The sequence below is a fragment of the Drosophila serrata genome, unplaced genomic scaffold, assembly GCF_035046125.1.
Source record: "Drosophila serrata isolate PLE 108 unplaced genomic scaffold, ASM3504612v1 contig_276, whole genome shotgun sequence".
Classification (NCBI taxonomy): Eukaryota; Metazoa; Arthropoda; class Insecta; order Diptera; family Drosophilidae; genus Drosophila; species Drosophila serrata.
Genome location: NW_028257174.1, coordinates 9,554,404 through 9,579,425, shown reverse-complemented (window position 1 = coordinate 9,579,425; position 25,022 = coordinate 9,554,404). Strand labels below are relative to the sequence as shown.

The following is a 25,022-nucleotide window of genomic DNA, read 5'->3' as shown; positions in this document are numbered from 1 at the left end:
GCGGGTGCATGCCTCAGGTGGGCTGGGGGTTAATACCTTACCTTGTCACCCTCCTAAAGGAATGCACTCGTCCATGCGCCTAAAAAAAGATATGTAAAGTGTATTTTATATATGCTGATGTGTAAAATATTTTGGCCAAAGATCTCATCTTCGAAGCGGTGACGGATCGGTGAAGGCGTCGTGTGTTACGGTTAACTGTACCCGTGACACTGTTACTGTACCTGTACCCTTATAACCGTACCTGTACCTGCACCACTGACTGCTAAAATAAATCACGGCACGCCAAGCACATTGAGTAATATTGTCCAAATTGATTTTGAAACGAATCAAAATTGAAAAAGTACCTACCTTACAACTGTTGTACTTGCGCGTGTACCTAGGAACGAATTGTGTACCTAGAACACGAAACCTGACAACCTGCGCTTGCAACCATTAATAAAAAAAAGTTTAGTTTAGCCAAAAAAAAAAAAAAAAACGCACGTCCAAATTGCTTTCAAAAATTTCCATCTTAGAGGATAAAAATTCGATTTTTCAAATTATGTACATTTTTGATCAATTAGTATTTTGGCACAAATCATTATCTTTTGATGTGATAATATCGATAGCTAAAAATCACTACTAAAAACACTGAAAACAGACACAACACCGAAACAAAAAAAAAATCAATACAAGAACGCAACGCACAGAAAAGATTACCAACAATACTAACAATATATACATAAAAAATAGTTTTTGACTACATTTTTGTTGACCAGAAACTCGATTATTTGCATTTATTGTACAAATGGTTGAATAAAAATGACAAAAGTTTTTGTTTAGCATTTCGTTTCGCAACTGTATAGTAATTGAGTATAATTCCATTTGGATCGCCATCCATTTATTTTACTTTTTTGATAGAGCGAAAATAGTTTTTGCCAGTTAAAAACATTATGTATATCGGTAAATTTATACAACTAACTAACAGAACCTCTGTCATTACTCTGTATGTATGTACCTCCTCTACCTTTGCTACTACTAGTACTACTACTACCTACTACTTACTACTACTACTACTTACTACTGTGCCTAACTACTGCACTACTAACTACCTACTACTTACTACTAACCAAGTACTAACGGAACGTGCTATACTAACCGATAGTTTAGATTGGAATGCATCGAATCCGTAGATCGATGGCGAAGCCGTATCCGAAGCCGAGCTCCATCGGATCTCCCCCGTATCTTAAGACGGGAGGACCAACGCAATCACTCTAATTCCGTATCCTTATCTGTTCTGTTTTCTCTCTCTCTTTTGTTTCTTTTGACTCTATTCCAAACTTGACAACTCAAACTCCAACAACTCGAACTCTATCGACCAACTCCGACACCAACCAACTTTGGCCAATAATATTTTACAGTCGAACTCAATCAACGTCGGCTTCCTGCGCCTGTTTCGTGCGGCGCGTCTTATCAAATTACTCCGTCAAGGCTACACAATACGCATCCTCCTGTGGACATTTGTACAATCATTCAAAGCACTCCCCTATGTCTGTTTGCTTATAGCCATGCTATTTTTTATATACGCCATTATTGGCATGCAGGTAAGTCCCCTCGGTTAACACACGACCAAAAAAAAAAAACACACAACAATTAAGTATCAGAAGATCCACATAGAGTGTGGACTTGAGTTAGGGAAAGATGGGCTTGGAGCCTAATGGGTGTTCATGTAGTTATCCTAGCTCGTTTTTTGGGTCAGTAAATATTGTAGTTGGGGAGGAGAGGACACTCCATGATTATTCCTAGACTTTAATGGACTTTAATGCAATGCAATTCAATTTACATCAAACCAAACCAAAGGTTTTCGGCAACATAAAGTATGATCCGGACACGCAACTCAACCGCCACAATAACTTCCAGTCGTTCTCCGGTGGAATTATGCTGCTCTTTCGGTAAAAGTGAAAAGTAACCTCTAGTTAGCCCATATAATAGTTAACTCCAAACAGCTGGCACAGCCTACAGTCACCTCTATACTATGCATCATATATATATTAACTAAATAACATACTATAGTTTTTGGAAACCCAAAGTATCACATCGAATGGGAGTGGGCTCTCACGAGAAGTGGAAGTTACTCCCAGCTTCCTGCTCGTGCAAGCCCCCTCTGGATGCGATGCATTTATTGTAACAATACTCGTAATTACACCCCAGGGATTTCATTTATGTATCTCTTAAAAAGCATTTCAATCATCAAGAATCCATGGTCACAATCTATTTTTATACTATGAAGGAATCCGTAAATGCGTTAGCAAGTTACTTAAAGTTATACATAATTATTTTTGAAACGTATTAGTTGAGACTTGAAATTCGTACATATTTTTGGTTTCAGTAATATCCATTTCCATATTCTGGCTGGATTTATAACGTAGCTTAGCCCATTTCTTTTTAAATGTTGTATATAGATGCGCTTATCTTAAGTATTTTTTGTCTTTGGATGTTTGTGTTCCAGTCGGTTATCAAAACTAAAAAGTGGAACTCTTTGTTTAGGAAAGAATAAGATGAAATGTTAATCTACTAATTCTCAAAATGGTTCTCAATTTAAAATACAAGAATCTTATTGGTCTTTCAAACAAACAAAATATTTGTTTGGTTAATTGTTTCAGTGTGAATCTGTTTTTAAAAAGGTCTTTAAAGATCAGGCACTAACTGAAATATAGCAAAAACAAAATTATTTACCCAATTACTGCTTAAAAGATGTTATTTAAACATATACTCATATGCCGTGTTTGCTGTTCTAATGCACTTTAAGAGTTTCTTGATAGAAAAACTTATTGTTAAATATGTTCCATCGTTTATATTTAATCAATGCTAGTTGCATAAGATATATATATAATCCAGTTTTAAGCTTACTATAAATTATTTTCAATGGTAACCGACATGAAAATGCAAATTTTACCCACTGATAATTGGTATATCTCGAGTTTCGTAAGCTTTCCTTATGATTTCCAGCTAATTTTCACTTCAAAACCAAAAGAAGAATTAGGCGTTTCTGTGTTTGGCCTGTCATAGAGTTTTAGCATTGCAAAAATCCCCAATACAAATAACCACTAACATGTATAAGACCACATCATCATCCGGATTCTGGCGGTGTCAGGAGTAACTTTCAGGGAGATTTATATGGGGTCTCAGGTTTTTTTTTAAGGAGAAGATCATCAGATGAAGAGGCGAATGTGTGTATTGTGTATTACCGATCTATATTGTGTAAACATTTCAGGCTCCAAAATATCAAAAAATGAACCAATAATCAAAATGCATTCTTTACCACCCGAATATGTATTTGAATCCGTGAATAGGTGTTCGGGAATATCAAACTAGGTACAGTGGAAAATTCCATTACTAGGCACAACAACTTCCAATCATTTATTCAAGGCGTCATGTTGCTATTCAGGTACGTAACACCCACCACCTAGAAATCTACAGCCTTATGCATATTGTTTCGACTCTCTCAGTAATTAAGTTTAATAGTTAATACTACTACATAATAATATAACTCAAGTTAGAATAATTTAACTTATACCACTATCCATATAGCTCTTCTCCGCGCGATCTAGAACTCTCTATATACATACTATATACTTAGCCTAGCGATGATCCGGGTCTCTTTAGAGGGGTGACTAGCACCTGTGGAAGGGAATACTACCACCTAGAGTTACTTAGAACTTTTTTAGGCCCAACTGGATACTCGGTTGTCCTTTAGAGATAGTCCTAAGTTCTTATTAATGTTCCCAGTTAAATCTGTATTGATTTCTAGTTCGATATATAGCACTTTGTTTCGAGGTCCCACCAAGCTGATATCACCGAGCTAGATCGGAATACATATGTGTTGTGGTAAATCCGTGACTCAAATCGACTTCAAGCATACATACTCTCGTTCTCGTACTCGTACTCGTACATTTATTCGTTTTGCTTAACAATAGTTACATACATTTTTTTGGTACCTTTGGTGTAAGCGTAGATTGAGTTCTAGCGTTGTGTGGACACCATATGTTGCAACAAAACCGGCATATACATACGTATGAATATACTATATATATGTATTACCTATGTATTTACCAACCTGTAGAACTACATACATATATCTTAAACTAAAACTTACATTTGAGCGAAGCTTGATTTGCCAAAGTTGTGCACTTTTCGTTAATGCAGTTAATCAGTTGAGAAAGTTCAATGAAAGTGTTCAACCGTTCCATACAGTATTCCTGACTATTAATGCCATAGTTTATATACAATATAGATCTAGAAACGATGTATACTCTATACTCTATATATATATCTCTATATACTTATCATATATACAAGTTATCAGATAGTTAAGTTAATAGAACTGCCGGTTGATGTATGTCTGTATGTATATGTAATTCAATCTGTGGTCTCGATCAGCCACCCCATCATCGCATTTCCCCCTCATCTTACTAGCTACATGCCTCTAGGTATAGATTATAGTCCGTAAACGAATTGGTATAACTATATATCTGTCCGGGCTAACCGAACGTAACTACATATATTTATAGAGTTAGTAGTCCAGTAAAATGGTTTCGATTGTGCAGTAATCGCAAGAGTATTTTAGTTCCTTAAAATAGTAATAGAGTATATAGAATATATGGAGTAAGATGCGTATCGATCACTTTTCTGGTTTTTCATTAATATTTCAAAAGAGATTGAGCCAGCTCAGCGTTACGCATCTTACTCCCTAAGTTGTATTTGGTAATGCAAATGCTGCACAATCGAAAACAGGTTAATTTGAAATAATATCTTGATTTAGAATTGGTTAATTAATAATTTTATATTCTTAAAACAAAAGCAATGTAGTTTTTCATAGAAAATATATAAAAATAACAAGAAAGGAAGCTAACTTCGGCACGCCGAAGTTTATATACCCTTGCAGATAGAACTTCTATGAATAAAAAACCATACAATATAAATTATATATATTTGTGTTAAAAAACAATGAAGTAATACCTGCTTTCATTGTATTCACCTATACATATTATATTTGCAGTTTTACATTCAAAGATTTGCATTTTTCCTCTACATCAAACGATCGTTTGTATGGCACCTATATGATATAATAGTCCGATTTTCATTAAATTTGACACAAAATTTAAGACTAATATAAAATGCCTATACCTAAAAAACAATGAAGTAATACCTGCTTTCATTGTATTCACCTATACATATTATATTTGCAGTTTTACATTCAAAGATTTGCATTTTTCCTCTACATCAAATGATCGTTTGTATGGCACCTATATGATATAATAGTCCGATTTTCATGAAATTTGACACAAAATTTAAGACTAATATAAAATGCCTATACCTAAAATTTGATGAAAATCAGTTGAAAACTGAAAAGGTTATAAATTTAATTGTATTAATTTCTCGATCGTTCCTATGGGAGCTATATGATATAGTAGTCCGATTTTCATAAAATTTTATGCAAAATTGTAGAGTATAGTAAAATGGCTATATCTCAAATTTGATCCAATTCTATTGAAAACTGAAAAAGTTAAAAAAATTTTTGTAAAAATTTTCCGATCATTCCTATGGCAGCTATATGATATAGACGTCCGATCCGGCCTGTTCCGACATATATACGAGTGAGAGTATATAGAAAGCTAACTACAAAGTTTCATTTAGATAGCTTCAAAACTGAGAGACTAGTTTGCGTAGAAACGGACAGACGGACAGACGGACAGAAGGACAGACGGACAGACGGACATGGCTAGATCGACTCGGCTGTTGATCCTGATCAAGAATATATATACTTTATATAGTCGGAGGTGCCTCCTTCACTGCGTTGCAAACTTCTGACTGAAATTATAATACCCTGCAAGGGTATAAAAACAGAAAGAAGAATCATTTAAACATATCAAGCATATCTACCTATTATATTCAATACCAATCTCTCCCTCTTACCTTCTATATATGTATGTTATGTATATACACTTGTACAATCTGTACTTTTGGTACGATTTGTACTATTTGTAAATACCTATAGAACCCAATCCCAATCCATACACCTTCATACTCATCAAGTGCACACATCGTCCATGTCTAGAGTTAGAGCTATTTAACATTACTTTATAAACAAGCTAAATGTAGAAGAAAAGATCCACTGGATCCGCGCTATAATTGATTAATTAATGCTATTGTTTATTGCACCCACCAATCCACCAACACCCTATCACCTGGACCTGGATCAGGTGTGCAACTGGCGAGGCCTGGCCAAACATCATGCTGGCCTGCCTGAAGGGCAAGGCCTGTGACGAGGACGCCGAGAAGGCACCTGGCGAATACTGCGGATCGACGCTGGCCTACGCCTACTTCGTATCGTTTATATTCTTTTGCTCCTTCCTGATGCTGAATCTGTTCGTCGCCGTCATCATGGATAACTTTGATTATCTAACGAGGGACTCCAGCATATTGGGTGCCCATCACTTGGACGAGTTTGTGCGCATATGGGCGGAATATGATCCAAATGCGACGTAATTATCTGTTTAATATATGTTGTAATCACAGAACACACCAATAGTCACGTTTCCGAACCGTTTTTATTTCGATTATGATTTCTTTATCGATTTCATTTTCCTTCCTTGCCGTCGCATTCGAGCAACTAAATCAAAGAGCCAAGTCCTTATATTAAACGATTATTATTTGGTCGTATTTGACTCATACTGAGCCTTAAAAGAAACCCGGAAGGATGATATCTTCTTATTTTATATATGTATATATATTTTGTATATTTGTCCATGCATGGAGTTGCCTTGCCCCAGATTTATCCGTTTTATGTCAAAACCCATGCATGTCCTCGGCGTGACCGATGATGTACACGAAATGAAGCACCCGGCAAGCGGAGATTTCCGATTGCCGGGGCGCTGCCTCATGGTCGGCGACTCGTTTCGACTATATCGATTATCTCAAGAGATCTCGGATTGGTCTGATCCATCTGAGCACCACAGCACCAAATTAATTCTAACTGTGTGTTCTTGGGGCAAACATTAAATATATAAAACTAGTGGAAAAATACACTATACCGAAATGTACGACATGCTGAAGAATATGGATCCCCCGCTGGGATTCGGCAACAAGTGTCCCAACCGACTGGCCTACAAGAAGCTGATCCGCATGAATATGCCATTGGATGACGAGCTGAGAGTCCAGTTTACCACAACGTTGTTCGCTCTGATTCGAGAGAATCTAAGCATTAAAATGCGAGCGCGTAAGTTTTTATGATTTCTGATCCCATTTCCGACTAGAGAGCAGGTTGCTTGATATTCTTGAGTTGAAGTTATTTAGTATAAACATCAGCAATCGGAAATGGGACAAGGAATTGATATATATAACTTATAACTTATACTATATATATATCCTGTGTAAACAGCTGAGGAGATGGATCAGGCGGACATGGAACTGCGGGAGACGATCACCAACATTTGGCCACTACAGGCAAAGAAGATGCTCAACCTGCTGGTACCGCCGAGCGATCAGCTGAACAAGGGCAAGCTGTCAGTTGGTAAAATCTATGCAGGTTTCCTCATCCTGGAATCGTGGCGGAGCACGCGATTCGGCCAGATTGACTCGGGAATGCCGGTAAGCCACCCAATCATTGCATATTATTTTGTCCCCTACACAGTACTTTAATTACTACTATTGCGACTACCAAATACTCTCCAGTTGAGTAGGAGGAGTCCCAGATGGGTTAATCCCCAGAAGCAGAGAGCAGCTCAGGAGCTCAGCTCAAAGATCTGTGCTAGTTAAAGTTAGTCAGGAGTTAGGAAACAGCAGGCAGACGTTACATTTTCTTTGATTTAACCTTTTCTTTTGATTCAATGTTTTGTGTGTATTTATTACCAAGCACTAAGCCTAAGTCTAGACACCTGTCTATCTATCGGTTCTATTTCAATCAATCTCTTCCACATCGATCAATTGGAAACTCTAAGCTAAATTTAAACAGACTGGGAGAAGGGTATCTGAGTAGTTTATTCAGATTAATAATTGCACACACAATGTAAGCGAATGCCATAAACCTAAAACAAAACACTCTTACCATAAAATAATCTAATAACATTTATATGACATGAAATAAATATGTGATATTATGATTTCTCTTCTCATACGATTGAATATGAATAACACAACAAACAAAAATAATAATTAATAACAACAACAAAAAAAAAACTGTACTGTTATTAAAATAATCGAACAAAAATACGCGCAGAACTGGAAGGAGGTATATAATTAATTTTATATGCAACCTCATGTTTATCACATTTGTATATACCAATACCTAATAATAATACCTTATTTATGTTGAGCACATACATGCCCGTTTGTATGTGAGACAAGTAACCAGAATTAGCTAAAACACACCACCTTGCATACTCAAGTATATTCACATAGTAAACACTATAAATTCAATCAGAGATCCGATCCTATCCAATCTGATCCGATGCGATATCCTGGCGATAGCTCTTCTCGGAATCAATCGAAATTCGAAATTTCCATCAGATGGGGAATGCCTAAGTTTCTCAAGCTGCATTCAAAATATAATTGAATTGGAAGTAGGGATCAGTATCGATTCGGTATTTATATTTGCTGTAAAGACCTTTATATATATCGACATTTTAGCGTTTTGCAATATACAAATGTGCGATAAATCGATATTTTGTTTGATATATCAAATCCAATTTTTGTCTTAAAAGAGGTTATTGAAATACAAATTTCAGAATATTTTATTATTAAAAAAAAATATATATGCCTTTAATTATCTGTTTCTTTTTGGCCATTTATATCCCAAGAACATCGTAGATATTCGAATTCTATGATCTCTAAATCAATATTTTTTATTTTCTAATTTTGCTGTCAAATCAAATCTTAAAATAATCATAACTGAGCCAAAAATGCATTAATTTCAATTCGGAAAGCTTTCCTGTGTCAGTTTTTAAAATGTTTACAAATCTGCATACTGAGAAAAACATTTTAAATAATTAAAAATTTTTATAAATTTTTGCACAATAGTAAAAAATTTTTTTTCTGCCGGACATGGCTGGATTTGTTCGGCTGTTGATGCTGATCAAGAATATATATGATTTATAGGGTCGGAAATGGCTCCTTCATTATTTTGGCCTTGAAATGGTATGAAAGTAAGTAAAACATAAAAAAATACCTTTCAATAATTCCCATGTTTGATATATCAAACTTTTCGAAGATTTCAACAGGATATTGTGCACGTTATTTATGTCGATATATCATATTGGACTTTCTGCCTCGATAGACATCCCCAATTGGAAGAATTCAATTGGAATCCACCCAAATTGGGATGAAGTCTGACTCGCATTTGCATTCGAAATTCAGTGTTCTCCAAAGTTACAAATATACTACTATAAAGAGTAATGACAGTAGAAGTCGAGTACCTACGTATTATCTATACTCCTATATATACACAATATCGGTAGAGTTGAAACCAGTTCGTATTTTATTTCTCGAGTGTTTGCGTATGTACGTTCTTAGTAGTTTCGAACAAAACAAAAGAGATTCTTACACTCTTGATACTCTGATATTCTGTAAGTATTGATTCCTAGTCATACATATATACATACATATATATATATATATATATATATATTTAGAGGTTTGCAATTTGATTTAACACAACGTCATCGAACCGAACCGCAAATCGAAATCTCAAAGTGTCAGGTTAAGATTTAGCGAAATACTATATGCATATAAAACGAGGCAGAGTCAGGGGCTCATCCATAATCTCTCCATTATCTACTACACTTAGCGATCGAGTCTACACACCGAAGTACACCCAAGTAATTAATAATCAAATGTTTTATCTGTTATCCTGTTTCTGTGCACAACACACACAAACGATCAATTGGCTGTTTATGACCATTTTTGAATCTGAATCTGAATCCGAATCCGAATCCGAAACTTGAAACTCTGAAATTGTAAATTGATTCAATATTATGATATGGTGGTACCGTAAAACAATACATAAATGAAATGGGCAATGATAGCGGAAGAAGCCAGATGACGATGACGAGCGTAAATATAGCCCGACGGCAGTCGAGGAGCCGGTATATAATATACTTAACTATATTAATACCTATCTATCTCTCGCTTGATTTTGCTTTCCGCCTTTTAAGCTCCTCCTCATCTCTCTCTCACATGTTTTGCCGTCTGCTACTAACTACTCTTGTACCACTTATCAACACCACCACTACTATTCTCTCTCTCGGCTAGAGGCATGTGTACATAATACTCGCCTAGGAATGAGCATATGTATATCTAGGATCCAGCATAAATAAGCCTGCATAATAAGCCCGCAAAAAACCCACCACACAACAACAACTACAACAACAAAAAGTGCAAAAAATAAAATACTAAACTAAGTAACTCCAGTAACCCCATACTTCGTATCCGTCTGTAGATGAACACAGCAACTGCAATGCCACGGTCATGTTTCGCTTAACTCACTAGATAGATAGCCAATCACAATCACACCTTATATACTTTGGATAGGGGGTCCAATCGGAAGCGGTTCTTCCCCCATTGCTTTTTTTAGAAGGTTCCCCATTTTAGATCCTATCGCTATTTTGCCTCTCTTCCGGAGAATTCCCGTTCTCAGTTTAATTAGAAGCAAGGCAATACTTAAAGGGAATAATAATAATTATAAATAAGTTAAAAATAATAATAATAATAGAGTGCTGACAGTTTCAGTCTCACGACCTCAGAGAGAATGTACAAAATGTAATAACAATTCCCAGCAGCCCAGTTCTCTCAGGGGAAAAGAAGAAGATATATTTAAACAAATACTTAATACTCTAAAGTACCTTAAAGTGGGCATAAGAAAATTTCGAATAATAATTACTATTAGGACTTTATATATTTCTAAACAGAACCAATAGGAAACGTATACGTTAATCTGCATTTGCGCCTGTTGAACGATGAGTTGTTGTCTTTTGTTTTATTACAAACTTTTCTTATTATTTATGGTTTTCGTTCGAATAGAGAGCACTTTTTTGGATCGAATTTTGCACCATAATACCAGACACTGCATACCAATAGATCCAACCAACCGACAACCGACAATGCCATAGTCTCGAGTTCGATATGTATATACTTAACCCTTAGAACATGATGAGTGATTAGGTGGTAGATCGTATAAACAATTATATAAATTATAACGATAAACCAAGAAAGGATCGGAGTGAGATCAGGCCAATGTCCTATATTTAATATTACTTTGTGTTTAGTTCTGTCGATTTGCTGTTGAGTTTCCCGCAATCTTTAGTGCTCAAAAGCTTAAGTCTAGGCAAGCAAACGCATCATGCTAATAATGACACCAACTAAATCTAAAACCAAGCCGAATCGAAAGCATGTAAAATATAAAATCGAAATCTAAATGAATCCGAGAACTGAAACGATAATATCTATATGCACATATGACATTTATTTATCAAGTCTTTAATTAATTTCTAGTCTTGTATTTGGACTCTATTTTGGCCAAATGTCATATGGGTATTAAAGCTTAAGAATAAATGCAATATTTATAATTAGATGCCATACGTATACAAGTTTCTTGTTTTATTTTTATTTTTATTTTTATATTCACACCACAGTTTGATTTTCGATTTAGTAAAACTTCAATACAATTCAAACTCACTTGTTTCGTCCAGCATTTTTATATATATAAATTGGCACACATTCAATTGAATCAATATAAAATAAAATAATTAAAAACAATTGTAATAAATAACTCATATAGCGGTACTTCTTAGATTTTCTTCCAGTCCTAGTGAGTTGTAAAAATGTTTGCGCATGTTTTGACCGTATCAAAAGCAAGACTCTCTTTTTAAGCTACCTTTAATATATACATTCTGTGCGAAAGCATCCAGTACATACAGTATATAACCTTCTTTTTACTCTCCACATAATACCGACACGATCCGCCTAGAGCTTGACACATATCTTGAAATGCTATATACTATACCATATTATATACTCTTATATATATTTTATATAAAGGAATTGACTAAGCAAGCGATATATTTGCCCCATTATCGAAAATAGTACATATGTATATACACGTATGTATGTACATATACATATATATATATGCGGCAAAAACAATATTTTCGATTATGATTTCTGTTCTCCTCATACCGTTTTTTAATTACTACTACTATATTAATTCTTACATTCCATTTTCAATGCTTTTACAAAATACAAAAAAAAAATATATATAAAAAAAAAACCAAAACAAAAACCAATCCTAATGCGTTGCAATGTTACCACATCAATATACTCACCACTCACCCAACTTTAACAACTGTGTCTACAACAAACTACAATTTACCATATCTGAAATACAACAATATCTGAAATCTGTGTTTCAACAACAACAACTAAACTAAAAACAACAATTCAAATATATAAAAAAATACACAAAACGAAACCGAAAACGAAACGAAACAAAACGAAACTGAAAACGGAACGGAATGGCAAATCAAAATCAAAATATCAAAATCAAAACGAAATCCACTGCACTGTCCTGTCTACTACTACTACCACCTGTCTACTACTACTACTACTACTCCTACTATCAACCGAATATCACGAATCACGAACTATCAATCGATTGCCATGGCAAACGAATCCGATCCGATCCGATTCGATTCGATCCGTAGAAACAATCATTCTTTAACTGTTTGCTCGACATGGCCGCCCTCGACAAAGGAGGATCGCGTCAGGGCTCCATAAGTTTTGAGCCGAATGGGGAAGGAGCCGCCAACTCACAGACACTGTTGTTAGCCAGCACGCACCATCACCACGCGAACGGTGATGCCGAACACAACAACAGTTTGGCAACACTGGCACGGCGGAGTACGATCAGAAAGCGATCAGTTAGGTAATTTGAACAGCTTCAATCTTAATCATAATCCGTACAGTGCCAAAGTACATCATCTGCCATCAGCCATTAGCCATTAGCCATTTGCCATCAGTCATATTTCATATTCATAACGATCGCCAGTCTCGTTTAATATTAAGATAAAAAAGAGCACTTTTTGCTCCTAATTTGGACCCCAAAAACTATGCTATAGTTTCCACCAAGTAGCCCTCAATGCTCCCAATTCAAGTATTGTCCGCTCGACAGTCTGAGTCTACGATTGCGTCCAAGTTTTCCCTCTGGAAGTCCTCAAATTCTGTTTATACTAAGCTCAGCTAACAGCCTCAATATAATCTTTTTTTGTATTTAATGTCTGTCAGCAATATAAATATAAATTAAGTGGGGATCCATCTTTATACTTTCACTATATATATTATTAACAAAACAAAACACTCCTTAAACGAAGAAAGAGAATATCGCTCATTTCCAAAAGATCTTTTTACAATCAAGAGCTTTCTTCCACAAATCTTATTCTACAAATCCTTGGATTCAAATCCCCTTCTTATAACTATATCCCAAAGACTACTAAGTACTACAATGGAGCTTGGGTACATTTCTGTTCGATCATTCTAGATCCATGGCATCCTCATTCACAAACACACCCATGATACCCATTTAACTATATATACTATATCGGTATTTTTAAAGATTTTCGACAACTTTCGCTTCACCAAAAAACACACAACACAGTCTAAAACAATATATAAACAATATTAACAAACTACTAATTGCACATATACTAACACACACAACCGGCAACTAACTACAAGTACCTCTTGTGCTTTTCTGTACATTTCAACATTGACATAAGTAAATTGTTTTCTTCTAATTTTTAAATATTTCAGAAACAAAAAGGTGAATATGTTTGATAAACTCCAACCGGTAAACCAAAATGAAATTATCAAGAACTTTACTACTAAAACCTAACAACAAAAAACAATAACTACATAATTGTGTATTATATAAATATATATGTGAATACTCTTTGTGTCCATACTCTCCGTTTCCGATATAAATGTTGTTCACAAAACCCAAATTAAGTCGAAGTAAAAAAAAACACTAGTACCTTTTGAATACATATATTCACTCATAAGTATATAAGTATATATACCACCGGATGTTATTTGTCCACTGTACAGATTGTGTACCTATGTCCAGGGGGGTAGGTACCTTGGTAGCAGTGTACCCGTGTACCTGTCCGCATAGTACACAGGTGCGTACAGTGGGTGCGTAACCAACCGGGTAAATATACACAAGTCTACAAAATTTGCGTTTATTCAATACAAATAGTACACTAAATACTCGTACTCGTACTCAATCCCACTTAAATGTTGCATAGCAATTTTTGGAAAAAACAAAAAACTATAATAACAATTAGAAACGCAAATTTTGGCTTAGTTTCGTACTCGTACTCGTACTCAATGTTGTAATTTGATCGTTTCTGTAACCACTAAATATGTACTCCTATGTACGTAGGCTTCGGCTTTGTTCGTTCCTTGGGCAAAAGTGTGTTTAGAGTGTGTGGCAATGGGTTAAGCTGGACTTCCTGGCATCGCTCCACTCACGAATAAGTCCTCCTCCGGTCACAAAGTCTACTCCCCTTAGTCCGTACTATATCCCAATATGTTGAGTGAAGGATGCCCAGGCCCAGAGCTGGTTATTTTTGAGGTCTCTAGTTGAAAAAGTAGTAGGAAAGTTAGCCACAAATGCTAATTAAATCCTTTTGTTCTCACGTAATTAACAAACTAACACGCACACATGTATACACCAGCAATGCAATGTAGGATTAACTAACGCCAATCCCAGTACAGTTGCGACCTAGACATACCATACCGATACCGATAACGATACCGATACCGAGACATCCTCATCTCGACACACATAGATCACGTCTTCTCGAGCGATTTTCCTTTCACACGAACCACTTCTCTTGCTTTTTGTGCAAGAATCAACTACATACGTAGGTGAAGCAAGTTGGCGGTTCTAACTCAAACTCTTGGCCATGAATTTTGTTTAATAATGACTTTCCTACGTACACATAAAGCCAGGAGATATGCGCAGGAATGCCCAAGGGAACCCCTTTTCCCAGTTTCTTCTTACGTTACGTTATCTTAATAGATTTATCTAGTGTTTTTTTTTTGTTTTTAGCTTACCTAGATCTGAGTTATTAGAGTTAAGCTAAAGTTTAGAGACACAGACCAGCCGATAAATGTGTGACGGTAACGGAAGACACTAACAAGTGACGCTAACGATTGAGGTTGTTTCTTAAAATTCTTGATTTCTAGCGATATATCCCTCTAGTTAAGTTTTGAACATAGACGGCGACGGCTTTATGTGTACATAGTAATTGTTTAAATGTACTTATTAAGTTTTAATCCCACACGAGTTCGAAGTGGTAAGTAAGTTCGGCACTCGAAAAAGGAATTGACCACTCCACTCCACTTCACTCCACCGAGATCCTTCCATAACACCATACCATACTTTTTATTCAGATAATCCTCGCCTAGTGCATGCCCACTCTAGTTAGCTTTTACTCGTCATTTTCGTATCCTTTTAAGCTTTACCCTTTTTCTGTTTCGCTTTGCCTTGCTTCACACTGCTTGCGCCGATCTCTAGCACTGCTTAAACAACCATACAGTACGGTACAGCCTTGTAAATATCCTTGGACAACTAGTGTAGATAGTGTAGATATCTCTAGCGCCTAGCGAACCACCTAGATTTAGACACATATCCACTTACATTTCTAGAGACCACACCAACGATCGATTTATTATTTCTACGTATTTTTAGTTTAACGTTTTATGTTAAGAAAAACAAAAAAAAATATAGGACTATAATCGAAAAAAAAACAAAACAATAAATATGTATGTAGCTACAACTTGGTAAACAAACAATTGGCATTATTGAGGCAGTACAAAACCAGTAACCGAATCCGAAATATAGCTCAATTAGTGTGCAGACTGAGATATATAAGTAATACAATTAAAGCTTAAATACATTGAAAAAAATTTAAAAAAAGGAAGTGTTCAAGTATATATGTATGTGTATACTCCCGAGTAGTGTATGGAATTGTTTAAATGTTTACTTGCCCCCTATATAGACTCTAGGCTATCCAATTACAATATCCCGCATTCAAGAACCTCTCTCAATATATATATATATACTTCAATATATAGAACTATTAAAACCGCATTTGAATATGTACGTACGTATTTTGTTGCAGTGAAGTATTACCTTAATTGCTTTTATTTATGTTCAATATATAGTATATAACCCATACCTACCCCCTATATATACATATATGTAATGCAAGTTAAACAAACATATGTGTGATATGTATGTTTATTTTGCGGCTTATCCACACAACAGGTATATATCCAATATATATATATATATAAATATATAAATATAGATATATATATATATTGCCCTTGCTCCTTTATGTGTGGCATAGGACATCCGTAGTTCTTAATGTAAACACAACGCAGATACACTTATAACCGTATCCAAGTATATCCACGTATTCGAAAGCAATGAATGAATCCACAAGAAATCGGTCCAGGGGAACAATAATCATATCGATGATAAAACGATATACCCAAAATTCGAAATTCCTACAAAAGTATCTTAACAATTGGTCCCAGCCCCAAGTAGAATGGTCTCGTCCCTACCAACTTCCCTGCGCCTCCCTGTGCCCGGTTCTCAAGATCTCTTTTCAGACTGATTTCGCGTGGGTGGCATTCATGGTGCACCGTTCAATCGTTGTTAATAATGCTTGTGTGTTGCTAAATTATTTTCCAACTAGATGCTGGAGCTGCAGGATGCGTCGAGGCATCCCTCCCAGGAATCACTAACCGGCGCCGATGCTGGCCATCTACATCCTGGACATTCGTACATGAATGGACACAGGCGATCGCCTAGTCTGAGGTACAGCTGCTCTTTGAATTAATTATTTCTGTCCTTATTAATTATTTTTACTCCGCAGGCACAACGGCTCTCCTTTGGCGAGATCTCCCAGTCCTCGACGACGTGGCCATCAATACATACATCATGATATCGGGTTCTCCGATACCGTATCTAATGTTGTAGAGATGGTCAAGGAGACGCGTCATCCTAGGCATGGCAACAGTCATCCGCGGTATCCAAGAGGTATTTATTATTGGCTCTGCGAGAGAGATTGCCACCACACAGACTAACTCTACTCCTACTGCTGCCTGGGTTGTGCGTCGATTGATAATTCCTAGAGGAAACTAAATCCATGATGTATCCTGTTTGTCTGTATCCTTCCCCTAGACCTTTTACTACTCGAGTATCTCCAAGGACTTGCAATCGGCGCACAATCTCTGGCAACTAACTCGGCTAACCGGGGATTTTCTTATCTATTTTGTAGTATCTTAGTTATATATACAGATATATATATATGTCTACAATTCCATAGCTATAAACAAAATCTTTTACTACAAAAAAAAAAAACAAAAACAAAGTATATACAAAAAATACGTTTTTCGTTTTCTGGTTAAGTTGGTCAAGTCTTCCTTTTTGTGTTATATTTTTATAAATTAAAACAAAGAAGCCAACTGATAACCGAAAACAAATACCAAAATCAAATACGTAAACTGTTGTGCCCCGACATCCTTAATTATTACGTTTTCTTTATTATTGTTGTTATATGTACAATATAGGTTCATGGTCAGCATCGACAAGTCCGGCCCGTTCGCCTTCGCCTTCTCGTTATGGTGGTCATTTGTCTCGCAGTAAACGCACTCAACTGCCTTATCCCACATATGGGACAACCAGTCTATGTCAAAGGTCACGATCGCCGAGTCCCGCTCGACTTCAGGAGATGCGTGAACGAGACAGACTTGGTTATGGGATTGATATGGGTACATCTCTTTAGCACATTGTTAACTAAAGTCCAAAACAAAAGATATCGAATCAAATCAAACTCAAACTCAAACTCAAACTTAACTCCAACTCAAACTCAAATCAACTCCACTCAAACTTAAACTTAAATCAAATTCAACAACTCAACTTGTTTTCTATAATATGCTAGTATTTTCTTCTACACAAATTTCCTCGACTTCATCTCAACTTTTACAAAACATCTCAGATCAGACATGCTTACTTACTCGTAACTCGTAACTAACTATTCGTATTCGTACATACATAGTTGCCGAACATGCTTAACATGTACATACATGTATTGTTCAATCAATCAGTCAATTAATCAGCCTCAATTAAGTTGAAGTTTATCTCTCATATACATCCCACACGACGGCCCTGCCCCAGGGTCCATCATAATATCCGTACTCCACTGTTCGTACTCGTACTCGTACTCTTGTTACTACTCTAGCAGCGTTCATGTTTTCATTTCTCTAGATGCCATCATACTCGTACTCGTACACCCCACCTATATTATAATCACATCTCGTATGTATGTATGGTTCTGCCATGTACAAACATATATAGACATTCATTCTCATCCCAAAAAACTAACCACACTGAATCTCTGGCCAATAATGAATGGTTTATTTACGCAATTTCCCAAGTTCGCAATTTACGCAAACTAATTTCAAAGTCAAAGTCAGGGCTTATAGTTTCTATGGACTCGAAGCGATATTACGAGAGAGATACTGCATTTATAGGTACACCTACTAAACCTACCAAACATACTGAATATTACACACGTTTCTAGTAGAGGGGCAACGAATATATACATATAGAATAAGCTGAGTAACGTGATTGGAAAATTGGAGAACGCAATCCATTTAGAACACCTTTTCCAAATGGCGTTACCCATCTCGTTCTTTATATGCATTGTCTTTGACAGGGGAGAAAAGTGAACATCATTTGCCATTTACCTGCCTGATGTCTAGCCAAGAAGGTGAAGTTCGTAAAGCCATAGCGTAGTTTCTATTTTATAAATATATATACATATTTTTTGTTGTTATTTTACTCTGTGATAACGACGACCTCTGTCAGACCTCTGATCACTGACCAAGAATCTCTATTAAATAAAGCCTGCTTCTCGTTCCAAAACTACACACACCCGTTACGTTAACATACTCGTACTTATTGTATGTAAGTCCAGCAACCAGTAAAGTTTCCAGAATTTCCCAATAAATAATACGACTTGGGGTCGGTGAAAATTCGGCGATTGAGCTCTCTCTCTCTATCTATATATATATATATATATTACTAGAAACATAATTTGGGATGAAGTTTTGGGTTCAGTATCTATCTTACCTATCTGTCAATGTGCGTATATTTAGCCGTGTTTGCACCATTACGTTGATCCTTGTTTCATCCGTTTTGTCTCTCTCTCTCTGTCTCTGCATAAGTGCTATATACTCGTATATAGTATGTAAATATATATATCAAATCGGACAGTCATGCATGTTGCCACAAATCATCCAACTCTTGTGTACATTATAATATTAATATTCTGAATACATTATCTAGCACCGTTCTTAACCGTTGAATATAGTATCTATATAAAGTATTTCTGTACGATTGCACACGCTTGTATTGATTATAGATTGTAGTGAATGCTTTTAATTTCAAGAGAGCATTTCTCGGAGACATCATACAAGTTCAAGTAATCATACAATAAGTTCTGAACGGGACATGTTCGATTGGAGATTATTTCTGTAGAGAGTAATTCAAGGGCTCTGGTTAGACAACTCCGGCACAAGGTGAAGATTTCTTCCCTTTTTACTATGCCTGGAGGCCATAGAAAATCGAATATTTAATTGTAATAAAATGTAACCGAACTCTCCAACGCAGAGATAGTCTTTCAGTTCGAACAGATCTCATTCACATTCGTTACAAGTGTTTTCATGTATTTCTTTGGAGCATATTGTCCTTGTTTATTGTCAATTAAGTACAACCTCTCAGGCACACTACTCTCCGCTCAGTATCAGTATCATAATATCATTATGTCTAATGTATTATAACAACAAAGTTTTCCCTGTTCACGAGACAAGTGTAACCCCAGTGTCCTGTGTTCCTGTTCCCGTTCCCGCAGGTGGCGCGCACGTCCAGCACAGCTACCCAACGTTGGCATCCCGGCGTGCCGGGATCGGCCGCCGTCTACCGCCGACTCCCAGTAAGCCGTCGACGCTGCAGCTGAAGCCGACCAACATCAACTTCCCCAAGCTTAACGCGAGTCCGACCCACGTAAGAAGGCATCTAATATCGCTATATACATCCCTAATCTGGACTCTCTCTCCTCCTCATCTAGACGCACCACTCGACGCCCCACAGTGTTCACTCGCTGCCCCACCACCGCGACCTGCTGCGTGATCCCAGAGACATGTACTACAGCAGCAGGGATCGCGAGCGGGATCGGGAGCGCCTTAGGGACCGGGACCGAGATAGAGATCGGGATCGAGAGCGCTTGCACGAGTACGACCTGCGATTCGAGTACCGGGATCGTGAACGGGAGCTGTACGAGCGCGAGCGGGATCGCGAACGGGAGGTCGAAAGAGAAAGGTCAGTCGAATAATAACAATAATCCATAATCTTTAACGCTAACCGTATTATTTGCAGACTGGAATATATAGCACCGCTGTCGTTCGAGCAAGCGCTGGCTATGGGCCGAACAGGCCGTGTACTGCCATCTCCAGTCCTGAATGGGTTCAAGCCAAAGAGCGGCCTGAATACTCGACACTCCGATTCGGATGAGGAGGATTGGTGCTAGCAAAGGCTTTGATTGCGATCGCGTAATCGAAAGGATCAGATCTGGGTATAGCATTCGGCCATATGCTCATCACTGTCAGCACCGAACTTGGATCACAATTTTGATACGATACAACACGGATACCAGCAGCAGCACCATCCACATCCACTGGCACACCCACAGCCACAGCCACAGCCACACCCACACCTACACCCCCATCCATATCCGCAACCGTATTCACATCCCCTCCATCTCCATCACCATCACCATGTGATGTACCTTCCGCACCGAAGAAGGTATGCCCCTCATCCAACTGACATCAAATTGGCCAGAGACGACGACGGCTTACAGCAGGAATCAGTACCGAATCGACCATCGCAATCGCAACTACAACTACTACAGCAACAACTACAACTACAGCAACCACTACCACTAGATATGCATCAGCAACAGTGGCTCCGGCTGGGGCCATACGAGTCCGCTGCCGCAACGATGGCCTACTCGCTGCCCGAGACCAGAGCCACGTCGCCCCACTCCGATATCGAGTTCATTGCGAGAACTACTAGAACAACAGCAACACCAAGGACAACAACAACTAACAAAAACGAAGCAATGATATTAAGCGTACCAATTAAAATAACAACGTCCCCATTAGCTATTAAAAAGATATATTCAGATAACGACATTAATTATAACAATACCGATCTAGAGAAAGTTAATATAGAGATAGCCGAAGAGGAGCAGCCAGAACTCCAGCTCCATCAGCCTCATCACCAACACTCGCTGTATTCGTATCATACGCTATGAGAGGGACATGACAGACGAGGACACACAGGGCCATAGAAAGGAGCCAGAACCAGAGACAACCAGAAGCAGAGAACCAGGAACGAAAGCCAGCTGTAAAGGGATATACCCAAGAGACGGAAGATGAAAGAGTAAGAAATAGATGTAGTGAACGCAGACTATATAGGGCTATATGCTATATGTGTAGGCTTAAGGGTATCCATCAGTCGATATGATATACATATAGGGCGGCGGAGGAGCGTATTGTAATTGTACTTTTTTCTATAATGTTAGGGACAAAGCCTAGGACACACAACAGCAAAATGAATATAGATAAACTCTTCACAACTCACACACACACACACAACATAGTAGGTGTCGGTTAAGTAAGTCGTTAGGTAGTTAATACAGAGAGTTAATAGGTACCACGCATACACTTACATCTTAGGTTTATCTCTAGAACGTAGACGGTAACATAGCTCGAGGGGAGGAGGAGTCAGTCGGTAATCTGCAAGCGTTTTTGTCTTGTTTGTATTTAAACTTTACTCAACTCAATTATGTAAATTTAAACGCGAAATTATATGTATTTATTCGATGTACATAACAGATTAATTAATGTAGATAACAAATTTTTGTATGTAATTACGATTATACTTATATATATTTCAACCGACAACAGCCATAATCTCCGAAAATTAAGCAGGGATTCCATTCGTGTATAATATTCGTGAGAGCATCTCTTTTATTTCGTAGAAGAGGTAGCTAACGAAAGACCTTATAATGAATCAGATTCGGAACGCCAGGCTCCTAAGGGAGATAGTTATTAAAGTTTAACCTTAAATCTCATCAAACTTTAATAATTATTTTGTGTAATAGCCTGTTACGCATCTGCTTCATTATAAGACCTGTTTAACCTCTATTTAATTTGTACATTAGAGATATACGTTTTTCCTGTATATTATATCTTTCGATTTTCCTCCGTGGCTTTAGCTTTTCCCAAATATTTATGCCAATCGGTTGCTAGCGTTTAGAAGGCTCTTGTGCGATGACATTGTGTAGATAAATCAAGTCCAGTAAAGTCACACCACACCACAGCACATATTCTCCTCCAGTCCAGCTAGCCTGCCCGCCCAGCCAGTCGAGATTGTGTATGTTTTGTTCTCGTTATGCTCTCGTATGCACTCACAAGTGACTAGTAAGATCCTATGAAAATCAAACCAATTAGTGTAATAGATAGACGACGAATCGTTCGATTCGGCATGGATATCGAAGAGCGCACAAATATTGTAATTTAAATATGAACGAAATGAAAATCCATAAAACTTAAGTATGAGAATTTACACGCAAAATGTACTTACCAATTACGATTACCAATTACGACTAGAAACCGAAATCGAAACGAAACCGAAACCGAAACCGAAACCAACTTCACAGCTACATATGTACGATACTTAAATATTAATACTAAGCAATACTAGCAAGAAACACAGACATGGGATGGGAGTGTCATCATTTTGGAATAGTATAATCTTAATTACGGACTCGTACATGGCATAAATGCATAGATAAACAATAGTTCATAACTAAACTATAGTGTGTCAAATCCATATAGAAATCCGTACTGGCTGACGAGGTTATATATCACCTTTTTGACTGCTTCCACAAAAGATTTGTCCATATTTTTGATGTCCCTCATCCTCATTCGAACTTCTCTCCTCTTCTCTCTGTTTTAGACTAAGCATTTTCTTTCTCGTAGCTTGCTTTTGCTTTAACATCCTCGAGACGGCAGAGTTCGCAGCTGGATAGCTGAAACTAATTAATTTAATTGCTAAAATACGAAGTCAATCATTGCCTCAATGCCAAAAAACATAAACCTAATAAGTAAATTAAAAACGGAAAACAAATAAGATAAATGAGTACAAAATACTAAGAAGATTAGTTAAGAGTCTCGTTTTGATATTGCCTGTATTTAGTTTGCAATTAATTGGCATTACTCTCGAGGAACCATATAGAATGTAATTCATGTAATTAGCTTTGTTAAAGTCCACCATAAGCCTCCTCATTGCTTCTACGGCTTGGCCTTACACTTGGCAACACACTCGGCTGTCCAATTGCGAACTCAACTTTGCTTAGAGAACCCCACGTGGCTTATGCAGGGATCGATCCGATCGCGATCAACCGTGATACTTGGGGTTAAGAGTAGTCCCTCCATCTACCCCAGCTAGATGATGCCAAAGCTGAAGTATCCTTTGTATAAATACATAGATCGATAGATAACCATCGATTGTTCTTCCAGGCTTCCTCAATACTCAGATCAGATACGCATTAGATCCCCATTGCTAACTCCATCGGCGTCCACCTCCTCGAGTTCGCATCGAGTTCTTGAACTAAAACCCGCCCCTGAGACACATAGATACGCTCGATTGGAGACGAGATAGTCGAAATAGATGACTATAAGATCCTGTGTTCATTTTGTCCCGAGTCGAGGCATACTCTTTCTAAAACCATATACACATATACTTAATAATCTTGAACCTTACGATTCGATTGTGCATTTCGTTAGCCTAACTTAACTGCTTACACTGTCTGGTTTTGAAACAAAAAAAAGGTCACATAGGAAGTACATACCTACAAGTAGCTCTGAATTATTTACAAGGCAACAAGGATAAGCAACACCGGATATAGGAATATATATAGGGATATAGGGACATAGGGTTATGATATGATATGCAAAGGAAAATAACATGATATACATATATATAAAACTAGAACAATTTAAAACTAGTACAGCTAAAAGGATGTATTGATAATGCATATACATAAATACATATATCAGAAAAACAAAACAGAAAACAAATTACACTAAATATATCTTAACTGAATATACACTAAGGTAATAAAGCAGTTTAAATAATTATGTTTAAGGGACGCTAGAGTAATTGAACTACGTTTAATATTTAATTATGTAATTATAAAGACGACTTGTAATTTATATACAAGACATATACATACATAAACATATAAAAATAACATAAATACCTGCCTTCAACAAAATTTGTTAATAAAAACCATTAATACTTTCTTATTTTACATATAAAGTAAAGGAATTACATAATAATATTAATATTAATAATAATAATAAAGAAAACAACAAAAAATGAACAAAAATTTCCAGAAAAATTACAAACCAAATCATTAAAATGTGTTTCTGTCTTTAGGGTAATCGAGAAATGTTATGGCGCGACCGCAGACCTGAAGAAAATGTGTTTTGGGTTATTCTATTAATTCATATTCAAATAATACTGGTGAAAAGACCGCGCAAAAGCTTTTTCAAATGTATGTTGAATCGATATGTGCAAACAAGTTGGCAGCATCAAACATCGATAAAATCACGAAGCCTAATAGATGAGTTGGTTTCCTCCCTAGCTCGGTGCTACTGACTGGCTTTTTTACATTTACCGTTGCAGAGATACAATTTTCCATTCTTGCAATTTTTAATTAAAAAAAATAACATTATACGTATACCATAATGTCTGCAGAGAGGCAAAACTGTCAACATCATGTTTG

The 25,022-nt window shown here is 36.8% G+C and overlaps 1 protein-coding gene across 42 annotated transcripts in view; it reads left to right on the top strand.

Annotated features, from left to right (window-relative positions):
* The window catches only part of cac (calcium voltage-gated channel subunit cacophony), a 61,288-nt gene extending 36,641 nt beyond the window's left edge, over nt 1-24,647 (top strand). For 20 of the 42 annotated variants that reach the window (XM_086836324.1, XM_086836327.1, XM_086836328.1 and 17 more), the window contains 14 exons: nt 1,398-1,580; nt 3,330-3,424; nt 6,240-6,521; nt 7,053-7,255; nt 7,418-7,626; nt 10,059-10,118; nt 12,732-12,952; nt 13,837-13,873; nt 16,797-16,918; nt 16,977-17,140; nt 17,674-17,874; nt 20,019-20,170; nt 20,235-20,485; nt 20,543-24,647. In XM_086836324.1, the coding sequence (XP_086692450.1) occupies nt 1,398-1,580; nt 3,330-3,424; nt 6,240-6,521; nt 7,053-7,255; nt 7,418-7,626; nt 10,059-10,118; nt 12,732-12,952; nt 13,837-13,873; nt 16,797-16,918; nt 16,977-17,140; nt 17,674-17,874; nt 20,019-20,170; nt 20,235-20,485; nt 20,543-20,693 (2,331 nt within the window). In that variant the 3' untranslated portion in view covers nt 20,694-24,647. Of the gene's footprint in view, nt 1-1,397; nt 1,581-1,836; nt 1,929-3,329; nt 3,425-6,239; nt 6,522-7,052; nt 7,256-7,417; nt 7,627-10,058; nt 10,119-12,731; nt 12,953-13,836; nt 13,874-16,796; nt 16,919-16,976; nt 17,141-17,673; nt 17,875-20,018; nt 20,171-20,234; nt 20,486-20,542 lie in introns of all 42 variants that reach the window. The other 22 variants (XM_086836354.1, XM_086836353.1, XM_086836355.1 and 19 more) reach the window with 12 other exon arrangements.
* Nucleotides 24,648-25,022: the final 375 nt, after the last annotated feature.